Source organism: Trichomycterus rosablanca, chromosome 21 (genome assembly GCF_030014385.1).
Source record: "Trichomycterus rosablanca isolate fTriRos1 chromosome 21, fTriRos1.hap1, whole genome shotgun sequence".
Lineage (NCBI taxonomy): Eukaryota > Metazoa > Chordata > Actinopteri > Siluriformes > Trichomycteridae > Trichomycterus > Trichomycterus rosablanca.
This window is the reverse complement of record NC_086008.1, coordinates 8,066,939-8,079,387: the sequence shown is the minus strand read 5'-3', so window position 1 is coordinate 8,079,387 and position 12,449 is coordinate 8,066,939. Positions and strand designations below refer to the sequence as shown.

Sequence of the window (12,449 nt, the reverse complement as noted above, 5' to 3'; positions counted from 1 at the left end):
CTGTCAAGCCCACCTCCAGTGTCAATCACGGCACGCTGAAATATAAAGAGGAACTCGACGAGAGCCTGTCTGGCGCTCGTGATCCTAGAGGTGCTTCATGCTAATGTTGCTCTCAGTCTGGCGCTCTGGCTGTGGGCTGGGCCAATTGGGACGGCGCACAAAAAGGCAGTGTGACGGCAGGACCAAAGATGAGGAAGAGGAAGATGAGGAAGAGGAAGGGAGTGGATTTTTAGGCCTTTAATCCACCTCAGCGCCAGCATCTCTTACAACGCTGTGCTTCCACCAGCATTACATTAAATCTGGTACGTCTGGCAGACATATCTGCACTTCTCTGTGCCAGCCCCTGACAGGTGACAAAATCAAAAGGTCACGTCACTTTGAACTGGCAGCGTTTGTTGCCCCGCTGATTTCCCCCGTGCCACAATGGCTCTGAGTCACTCACAGACGAGGTTTGAAGCAAGGCAAGAAGCAACTTTGGCAGCTTCCTACACTTCATCCCTTGAACTTTTGTACCTGAGCTTTCTCAACAACGAATTTCATCTGGATGTTTTTTGTCATGGCTGCTGCCGTCGCTGTTGATGAGGCCGTTTCTTGCTGCTGGGGATTTGTTTACAGAAACTATGTTTTTAAAAGAATATCCTCTGGGTCTTTACAGCGCGTCAGATTAGAGGCAAATATAAGTCGTAAGATGAATAGCTATGCCAAGGTTTCGACTTCTGGGACCACATGACCATGGCAGATTTCTGAACTGCACCCAGCAGTCTTCTGATAAGTGTGTCTGCTCTGTATAGCTTAGCTTTGAAGAAACGTATTGTCTGCACTGCACAAATCAGCACTGAATCTAAACCTGTATTATTTACCCCTTTAACTATGTTAGCAAGTTTTCAAATTCATGTGAATTGTTTATACAGTATATTACATAATATTATTACACACTAATTGGTTTGAATTGCATACACACAAACTTTGAATATGGTTTTCAAGTGTTCTTATAGGCCAGAAGTTCAAAAGATCATCACTGGTCATGTTTATGTTGCATGGATAGCATTTCTGTCTCCTCTATTGATCGAAATGATGCTAGCCAATCTCAAGCATCTGTAAGTTTGCAGGTATGTGTGTGTATGTGTGAAAGAGAAAAAGAGTAAAAGGTGGATAAAGTGCCCTATTCCAAGTGCGTCGATTTGTCCATTGAGCGACTGGCCATTGTCACTACACTAAATCTCCGAATATGTGTCAAATCTTTGTAGAAGTGTTTTCACTACAAGCCACTTATTTTTGCCACCTCCTTGTTTCTACACACATTGTCCATTTTGACAGCTCCACTTACCATATAGAAGCACTTTGTTCTACAATTACTGACTGTAGTCCATCTATTTCTCTGCATGCTTTGTTTGCCCCCTTTCATGCTGTTCTTTAATGGTCAGGACCACCACAGAGCAGGTGTTATTTAGGTGGTGAATCATTCTCAGCACTGCGGTGACACTGACATGGTGGTGGTGTGTTAGTGTGTGTTGTGCTGGTATGAGTGGATAAGACACAGCAGCGCTGATGGACTGAGAATAGTCCACCAACCAAAAACATCCAGCCAACAGCGCCCCATGGGCAGCGTCCTGTGACCATTGATAAAGGGCTAGAAGATGACCAACTCAAACAGCAGCAATAGATGACCGATCGTCTCTGACTTCACATCTACAAGGTGGACCAACTAGGTAGGAGTGTCTAATAGAGTGGACGGTGAGTGGCCACAGTATTTAAAAACTCCAGCAGCGCTGCTGTGTCTGATCCACTCATACCAGCACAACACACACTAACACACCACCACCATGTCATTGTCACTGCAGTGCTGAGAATGATCCACTACCTAAATAATACCTGCTCTGTGGTGGTCCTGTGGAGGTCCTGACCATTGAAGAACAGGGTCAGACTAAAACAGTATGTAGAGAAACAAATGGACTACAGTCAGTGATTTAGAACTACAAAGTGATTTTATATGGTAAGTGGAGCTGATAAAATGGACAGTGAGTGTAGACACAAAGAGGTGGTTTTAATGTTATGGCTGATCAGTGTATGTAAGCACAAGCATGAGTCCTGAAAAACTGAACTATCAGTTTGCTTGTATAGTTTTTGGGAAATTACAGGGATGGTGCCGGTGGAAACAGACGTCAATACATTACATTACAGCTGATTTTAAAACATTACCGTGTGAAAGGGACAACCAGAAGAGCTTAAAGTTAAAGGACAAGCTGAAAAATTGTTTGGCAATCAAAAATTAGCTGATAGTTGTTTGTGTCGTGGTCAAACCTTTTTACTTAAATAATGTCACAGGCTTTTAAGGCCTTATAAAAAAAATTAGATTCCACCAGAATCCACTGTATGTGAGTTTCATGGCAAGTAGGCTAAAGGTTGCACCCCAGTGTATCTTTGTGTTTAGTTTACGGTTAAGGCCAGTTAGTGATGTCCACATTTTTTGGTGTAATAAAAGCATTGATATTTCAAGTTTTGTATAAATATTTCTAACAGTAATTCTCAAGCTTTACCAATAATCTATACAACCAGCCTAATAACTGTATTAGATAATAAAATCTAATCAGAAACAACAGGATTTACTCTTTCTAATGAGAGCTTTTACTCCTCTCAATCTACCACTGTTTGCCTTCCGTCTCTGTAAGGGTCAGGCCAGAGTCAGCCAATGCTGGCATGAGAACAAGCGCTGGCTTTGACCAGCCGTGTTCTGACAGGCTGTGAAGAGGCTGTTTGGGCTGGAGGTGATCCGGCGAGAGTCCTTATCAGCCTTCCAGGCCTGGGCTCTCCCGGGTCCCCTCATCCACGCACCGCATACAAAACAGGACCGTGCCCCGAGCAGCTGGAGACGCTAGAGATGTCTTCCATTTCAAAGAGGAGCAAGAGGAGGGGATGGGGGTAAAAAAAAAAATGAAAGTCTATATCTTCATGTCGGACGGGTTGTCGGGTTTGGGCATCTATTCCCAGCGCACCTGTCACGCTGAAGGTTAGAATTAAAAGCACAGATAGCACAGTTCTTGCTTTGGTGATAGCAGAGGGGAGAAAAAGTGCATTAACCTGGCAAGATGGATGTCACCGTGTATGGCTAGGACTGCTGCCAATGCAGACTCAAAGACCAGACTGCAAAGCATGACTTCTTGTACTTTTTTCACACAGCTGTACTTTCAGTATTGAAATGCCTTTGTCTTATGTTTTTTGCCTGATTTATTGTTGCCTCTTATCTAATGCCTGAGACTAACCTCCTCTTAGCCCTTTCTATTGAAACCACATACTTCTGTTTGGTACATTTGTTCACCCTTACCACAAAACATCATCAGTTCACTCCCAGCAGTCCCTGCATCTCTCCTGAATCCTGCTTTTGTTTTGCTGCTAGCGGCATTTACATAAGAGGCTTATGGCAGCCATACACTCATTCTTTAACAAAGACAAAGAAACCAAAGCTATTGTTTATTTAGTCATTTCTGGATGTCACAAAAAGTTATTTGTGGGAAATGCAAAGCCAAAGAATGATCAGAAAGAATGTTCCTCTCAATAGCTTTCAGGCATTTTTAGACATTGAAGTTGCCTTATGTAAAAAGCATACACATGACCTTGAAACTTTTGATGTCTGATTGACAAGAGGAGCCACAAGAGGAGAAATAACGATCTATGTGTGTTCCCTCCTCCGGCAATGAAAACAGACATGTGATATAGACTCCTTTCTGGCTCCCAGGGGCCGCACATGCTTGATGGGGTGTTTTCAATTGACCGAAATAAACTCTTTATATTTCTGCCAACACACTGCCTGAATTTCATAGCTGAACCTTAGTATTGGCTTCTTTAGCATGGTAAATTAATGCATCAAAATTAGCAGCACATCCAATGAGTTTGTATTTCTGGGCCAAGAATTCAAAGCAGAATTTTTTATTTATAATAGGAAAAGAAATGTGCTCCAGGTTTGCAATTGTGGGGTGATGTCGAGCACTTGGATCACAAATTACAGGGTTTTTATTTTAAATAAGTGTACAAATGGGTTTAATTTGTTTATCAATTCGGATTCCCTATTGCAATTGCGCTGCTGCTTCTCCTCCACCACGCTGACTGAGTTGAGCTGCACACTAGCACACGCTCTCTCTGACGTGCACTATCTGCCGTCTTCCGTTACAATGTAATAGCTCTTCCCTGCATTTTGGTTACGAAACCGTGCATGCACAAAATATTAATTTTGTCAAATTGACCTAATCTCACATCACAGCTACTATAGAATAAAAATACACTGAACAGAAATAAATTTCAGAACAAAATGCTTTATGATTTTCATTTCACGTTCTGTTTAAGGCTACCTTAAGGAGAATAAAGGTAAATATATAGTAAAGGTTGATGATTTAAATACATAATTCATATCAAAATATGTACAATTATTTATTTACTTTAAATATGTAAATATGTTAATTATATTTACATGAAATTAATTCTATTTTTCTATATTTTTGTATTTTAATGCTCACTAGCAAGCATTAGAGGATCTTCTAGAGGATGAGGATGATGACTTTGACAGAGATGACAAGGTAATTATTATAGATGTTTGTTGTCTGGCACAGATCTGCAGTTAGCTTGCAAAAAGATGTTTGTCTTTTCCTTGTTTAAACAGCTAGTAATGTGATCACTGAAAATATTTTTCTAGGAAGGCTTGACACTAGATTTTGGAACATGACTGTAGGGAATTATTTTTACTCAGCACCAAGTTCAGTATTAAGGTTAAACACCAATGTTAAAGGCTTTGGTCTGCACCTCACTTTAACAAACATTACAAAATGTTCTTCTGCCAGTGGCTTACAAAATTTATACGAGTGTTCTTCAAAAAGTTTTCACATTTTTTTAAAACTCTATTTATTAAGAATTTCAAAAACAAATTACATCACTTTTCTACATAGTCGCCTTCCTTTGTGATGCATTTTTCCCAGCATCGTACCATGTTAATCTCAACAGCAAACAATGTTTTTGGTAGAGCGCATAGTCACTGACGCTCCGCTGTCTTCTTCCCCTTAAAGCTTCTTTGAGCGTCCAAAAAGGTGGATATCAGATGCCGCTAAATCCAGACTATAAGCTCTCTCAAATCTCAAATCTCCCGTCCCCCTACATTTTGTTTGATAGAATGAATCAGTTAATTAGATTTCCACTCATGTTGTCACACACTTGTGAAAAATGTTAAATACTAAGTAAAAAAAAAAGCCCAATTATGCTTAGCTGAGCTGGATACATTGGAACCATGGTAAGTATGTAATATAATAAAGAGTATAAAAAGGTTTTACATTTTGTTCTTCCTTTTTTAAAATGAATTTAGGATCATTTTAAGACACAGGCTGCTGTGTTCAAGCCATGCTTAAGTTTCTCACCGTCAGAGATTCTACTGGGTATACGCTGTGCTATTATGTACCTCAGTTGAAAGCTATTAATACATCATAGCATTTCATTTATATACACAATGATTTTATACTCCATTTACCATTATTACAAAAATATCAGCTTGCACAACACAATGCCAGTCCATTTATGAACAGCTTTACGCTATGGGTATTGTAGTCTTTACCTTTTATAATATTTGATATTGGATGATATTTTGAGGATTTACATGTACTAATAATTAATGAGAAAACAGATTAATTCACATTTTCATTTCAGAATTTTGCTTCAAGCTTCAGGAACATTTAAATTGAAACCAGGGGTGAATTCAGTTTACGTTAGCTCCACAGTCCATGTGTATCATGTAGCTTTTCCTGCAGAATGCAGAACGTTTGGAATCACTGTTTAAGTCAGACAAGCAGATTCATTACTGTTTAAGTTAATGTAATGTAAAAACATTCCAGATTGCTCTGAGACAACAGATAAATACTATAAGTTCAAGGTACTAATTATAAGCTGCTGCTTTTTGAATCATGCCATGTGTGATTGGGTGAACCTGGCTTGAAGTTCAAGAAAATTAGGCTTCAACTTGTATCAGCATGTGGTGATTGTTCCCACATTTTCATTTGTTTTATCTGGATGGTGTATATCAAGTTTGTTTTACAATTACAATTACTCTAATATGGAGGTCTGGTTAGTGTTCATTTGCTTTGCCAGATTCATAAGAAAACAGACATTATTCACAGGGTGTGCGTCACTTGTGAGGTTTTAACTCTAACTAAATGTTTGCAGTTTAGGAAGTCTGATTGGGATCATTAATATGTTAAGTGCTTACCAAAAATCCTGTAGAAAAGAAAAGAAAACCTACAGTAGACGTGCACCCTAACTCTGCACACATTTGGCATATTTCTGCCCTCCTGACCGCTGTGTTTTATTTCAGCTGTCTGGAGAATTGAAAATATATATCTTCTTTATTTTTTCTCTTATTTCTTTTTCCCTTTTCTCTTCACCTGTCTTGCTTACGACTCCTTTGACACCGTCCTTTTCTATGGTTAGGTTCACTGTAAATTTAGGGTGAACAAATCATGTAAGTGGAGTTCCTCATCGTTCATTCTTTCTCTCCCTTAGAGAAAGCGACCCTATGCTCTCATTACTTTTTCTGTTTGCTCAAATAGTAAAATATTAAGGTCAGGTCAGGGGAGGCCCTTTTTTACCGGAGGAAAGTTTCGAAGTAAAAAAAGGATGAATAAATGTGCCAAGGCCTCATTTTAATTGAACCTGAAGCACATGTTGCAAGTATATGCAATACGTCCCAGATGTCTCAGCCTGGCCTCGTGCTCGGCTCTTCCCCACCCTGCACCAGGCAGCTATTAGCTGGATAACCTTTGGCCGTGAGGCTAAATGGGGTATTACGTGGCAAAAAAGTGGTGCACCTGCTTCCCATTGGACGTAGGACCCCTCACAGGGAGGACCTAAGCCTCAGACATGTGTTCTCACTTAGCGGATTGTTGGGCGGTCATGAAAGTTGGCTTTTTTCTGAGTCAGCATAGAAATCAGTTGCGCACTCTCAATTAAATTCTAAATTTTGTGCTAATTGACGAGGACAGCTGAGTGAAGGGATATATTCTGCTTCTGCCAGTATACTGTAGTATGGATCAAGCCTATCCAGTGGCTCATATGGCCTGCATGAAAAATTATATTAATAAGAATAACAATGAAGTGCAGAATATTTACATGTTAACAGTAAGTGTTAATTGTTGGGGAAACAGTGCACAGATAAGCAGATCCATCATTAATAAAAGCTGACTCCATTGACTCTGCATATTCACTGTCGCAGACAACTATAACACAATGATACATCATTCTCTACAGTTCTTTACATTTACATTTTTAGCATTTAGCAGATAACTTTATCCAAAGCGACTTACAGTACTGTGACAGTATACATTCTGAGCAATTGAGGGTTAAGGGCCTTGCTCAAGGGTCCAACAGCAGCAATCTGGCAGTGGTAGGACTAGTGACCCTCTGATTATTAGTCAAGTACCTTAACAGCTAGACTACAACTGCTTCATTTAACAAGGACAGAGAGTAAATATCTGAAATGTAATGCACAGTACCAACAAAATCATCTATGCACTCAGACATAGACCCCAATATCATGAATACAAATACCCTTCTGTTAGCTACATCTGTGCACTACATAGGGTAAACCATTATGGTCTTTACAACTTTCATAGTGCAATATGTAGCCAATCTTAGATTATTTAAAAATGCCAGCAGGATTTTTTAGATGTGGAGCTAACTAGTAACTAGTTTGATGATTCTGGTTTACCTCATATTCTCTCACTGATCACACATACTCTGATCAGAAATTATCTATGTTGAGAGCCTGTATATTATGCCAATATGGCATTTGGGAGCTTGTGTGTTGATTTTCTTGAAAGGCAAATTTACTTATATCCATGCTACAATGGATAAGTAGATCCAAACCCCTAAACCACCCCCCTTCCACAGATACCACAGTACACTAAACCATTTTACTGTGGGGTTCAAATATTAAAGCCTGTACCTTTCTCTTAGTGTTTCATACTTGCTCTCACCTACTGGTTGACAATATGACTTATCTGATCATATTTTTTCTTTACCATTTTCAGCATTTAGCAGTCACAGTTATTCAAAGCGACTTACAGTATACAGTCTAAGCGCTTAAGGGGTTAAGGGCCTTGCTCAAGGGCCCAACAGTGGCAACCTGGAAGTCGTGGGGTTTGAACCAACAATCTTCGGATTCCTTTTACTTTACTTTTTCGGCACTTAGCAGACGCCTTTATTCAAAGCAACTTACAGTACAATTACAGTATACAGTCTGAGCAATTGCAGGTTAAGGGCATTGTTTAAGGGCCTAACAGCAGCAACCTGGCAGTGATGGGGCTTGATCCAGTGACCTTCTGATTACTAGTTCAGTACCTTAACCGCTAGGTTACGGCTTGCCCTAGGTACTAGTTTATGTACAAAGTACTAGGTACAAGGTACTAATCCAGTACTTTAACCGCTAGTCAACAACTGCCCATATAATGTTTTTTGCACATCTGTAAGACCTATGTCTGGTTTTCTCACCACTAAACACAGTTATTTTGTCATTTAGTTTTAAAATGAAGGTAAACTATTTTACATGACACAAAGCATGGTGGGATGTTAACTGCTTAACTTTATTATACACTACACCTGTCAGAAAGCAACTGCACTCATGTTTTTATAGTTATTGTTTAGTTTTTCTTTTAATTTGTCACCTGTCTGCACACACATTGATTTAATCAAAGTCCTTTGCGGGTGAAATGAAGGCTTTATATCAAACCTGCAGATTTAGTTTTAATGGTGGTGCTTGACACTAAAAACTTTTCTTATTCACCAGATGTGATTCTGAAGAATCCAGACTGCTGTTTATGTTGCCCACATAATTTATAGCTTTATGAACCCAATAACTCTTTACGCTGTTGCATCTGCCAACACGCCTGCAGAAGTTTCCCTCTCACCATTCCTACAATAGACGTAAAAGTGAAAATTAAGCCATTTTTTCCTGCCAAATGACTGAGCCATGTGTTTGCTGAATACTCCTCCTCCCCACTGTTTGCCAGGCTTATGCCAATGTTTGTGTGTGCACATACCATGTCTCCAGAGAACTCACTGTCTTCACCAAAGACATCATCAAGCGGCATAATAACAGCCGAAACATCTTTAACACCTGCTCCGCCAAACTAAAGTAAACACACAGACGGAATGGCAGGTAATTACCCAGGTGATAATGAGATTGCAGCGCATGGCGGTATTATTGTTAAATCATGCCAAATACATATGTGTGGATTTAAATAGGAGCAGTGGGGATCGGTACTAGGAGACTAGGACTAATAGTCAATATGTCAGTACAGCTGTCTAACAGTTGTCTGCATCTCCAGTTTTCTCAAGGGTCATTAGATTTTAAATATATTGTGCATCGTATAGTGACAATGCTGATGCTTAACGTGAATAAATATAATCATTAACCATATTTTAGAATGTAGAGTAACAAGAGGCTCCAAATTGATGCAAAACTGTTTGTCTGTTAATTGGAAGATGGAGTGTTGGTTTATTGGCAGCAAGAGTCCAGTAAGGATGTACCAAAATTATAATTATGTTTTAAGTTGTAAATGGTCCAGATTCAGTTAGCAAAATGATATAACGGTACAAAAAACACAGTCCAAATTAAATATCGTCCCAATATTAGCTGAAGTAAAAGGTGTACATACACTTTAACAGGACATACACCAGCCATAACATTAAAACCACCTCCTTGTTTCTGCACTCACTGTCCATTTTATCAGCTCCACTTACCATATAGGAGCACTTTGTAGTTCTACAATTACTAACTGTAGTCCATCTGTTTCTCTGCATACTTTTTTAACCTCCTTTCACTCTGTTCTTTAATGGTCAGGACCCCCACAGGACCACCACAGAGCAGGTATTATTTAGGTGGTGGATCATTCTCAGCACTGCAGTGACACTGACATGGTGGTGGTGTGTTAGTGTGTGTTGTGCTGGTATGAGTAGATCAGACACAGCAGCGCTGCTGGAGTTTTGAAATACTGTGTCCACTCACTGTCCACTCTATAAGACACTCTTACCTAGTTGGTCCACCTTGTAGATCTAAAGTCAGAGACGATCGGTCATCTATTGCTGCTGTTTGAGTTGGTCATCTTCTAGACCTTCATCAGTGGTCACAGGATGCTGCCCACAGGGCGCTGTTGGCTGGATAGATTTTTGGTTGGTGGACTATTCTAAGTCCAGCAGTGACAGTGAGGTGTTTAAAAACTCCATCAGCACTGCTGTGTCTTATCCACTAATACCAGCACAACACACACTAACACACCATCACCATGTCAGTGTCACTGCAGTGCTGAGAATGATCCACCACCCAAATAATACCTGCTCTGTGGGGGTCCTGGGAGAGTCCTGACCATTGAAGGACAGCATGAAGGGAGGGTAACAAAGTATGCAGAGAAACAGATGGACTACAGTCAGTAATTGTAGAACTGCAAAGTTCCTCTATATGATAAGTGGAGCTGATAAAATGGACAGTGTGTGTAGAAACAAGGAGGTGGTTTTAATGTTATGGCTGATTGGTGTATATTCAAATTACCATCATAGGACAATATTACCCCTGCACTTATTTTTAGACAGGTATAACCTCTATTACTAATAACAATACTGTACATTTCATACTGTACTGGCCATTCATTACATTTCCACTCCCCCCTTTAGACCATCTGATTTTAAACTGAGCACTATTTGATGGTACTGAGCTAAGCTGTGAGTTACTGTAAAGGCCCAGTGGTGTGTGGATTCATGTCCAGAGTGTCTATCAGTCTAATCAGCTCCAGGGCTTGTGTGAAAGCCCAAAGCTCGATGATAGGCTCTGTATCCTAGGGGAGAGAGCTGAAAGACATGCGGAGAACCAGTGAGAAAGAGTCGAGATTAAGTCTGCACGCATGGCTGAACACTGGAGCAATTCTCCTTTACAAACAGATTCACAGTCAGTAATACACAGCGTAGACGTTCACACAGCCCTGGGAGGAGTTGTTCTAGATAAGATACACATAGCAATCATGTAGAGCTCACAGGCTTACTAAAACTCTCACACACCTCCTTACATCTCTAAAAGCTGTTTGTAAGTGTGTGTGTGTGTGTGTGTTTTCTTGTTCTGTCTGTTGAATGCAGAGGTGCAACTGCACTACATGGCCTTTTTATAGAATAATTAAACATGACCCAAAGAATCTAGTGACAGAAAATTAAAAGCACTTCTAACAACTTCCTAATATTGTGTTGGTCCACCTTTTGCTGCCAAAACAGCCCTGCAACTGCGATGCACTGTCTTCTGACACCTTTCTATCAGAACCAGCATTTACTTCTTCAGCTATTTAAGCTACAGTAGCTCGTCTGTTGGATCGGATCACACAGGCCAGCCTTTGCTCCCCACTTGCATCAATGAGCCTTGGCCGCCCATGACCCTGTCGCCGGTTCACCACTGTTCCTTCCTTGGACCACTTTTGATAGATACTGACCACTGCAGACCGGGGACACCCCACAAGAGCTGCAGTTTTGGAGATGCTCTGATCCAGTCGTCTAGCCATCACAATTTGGCCCTTGTCAAAGTCACTCAAATCCTTACGCTTGCCCATTTTTCCTGACATTGTTTCAAAGCAACTTTACAGAATCCAGGACCAACAGACAAAAAAACCCCTTTTGAGCAAGCCAAGGGAGACAAGTAATTGACACCTTTCTGGTTTTCATATAGTATTCATTTAACAATCACTAAAATCATTAAACAAACACATTACACAAAGCAAATGTTTTTTTTAAAATTAAAAGTAATGTTTTAAAATTTAAATGCAAAACAAATGTAATTGCTTAACCAATTTTGCTACTGTGATTTTAACCTGTAGAACAGAAATCTCTCTCACCCTGGACCTTAAAGTTATTACAGTCACTTTATGCCACAGGATCATTCTAGAAGGCCTGAGAAAACAAAATGTTATTATGGTTGTCTGGAAAACATTACAAAACCCAGTTAGATTTATACTTTTCAAATAATAAAAAACGTGAAACTGTTGTGAATCTACCCAGTAGTGACTGACCTGTTAAATATTTCCAAAGGCTCAGCGACAATGTTTGGAAAAAACAAGTGTTCGCCTAAGCTGAGGTCAGTGTTCATGGCTTCATGATATGATAGAGACTTGGCAAAAATATGATTCTTGGTATGGTAGCCAACAGGAAATCATTTCTATCCAATAGGAACATTTGCAAAAGCACCTGGATGATTCCCAAACATTTTTGGTTTTATGGACCTATGGAACTTTTTGGACTACGAGGAACCAAATATATAGCATTTATTTTCAAATCGATAGAAAGATTCAACTTTATTGTCATTGCTCAGTGCAGGTACAAGACAGCGAAATGTAGTTAGCATCTACCAGAAGTGCAAATAGTAGCAAAGAGAAATAGTGCAAGTAGAAAAC

General features: G+C 39.8%; 1 protein-coding gene across 1 annotated transcript in view; it reads left to right on the top strand.

Annotated features, from left to right (window-relative positions):
- LOC134335229 (multiple C2 and transmembrane domain-containing protein 1-like) overlaps positions 1-12,449 on the top strand; it is a 164,072-nt gene that overhangs the window by 124,180 nt on the left and 27,443 nt on the right. The window contains exon 16 of the mRNA XM_063017727.1: positions 4,512-4,568. Within this exon, the coding sequence (XP_062873797.1) occupies positions 4,512-4,568 (57 nt within the window). The remainder of the gene's footprint in view (positions 1-4,511; positions 4,569-12,449) is intronic.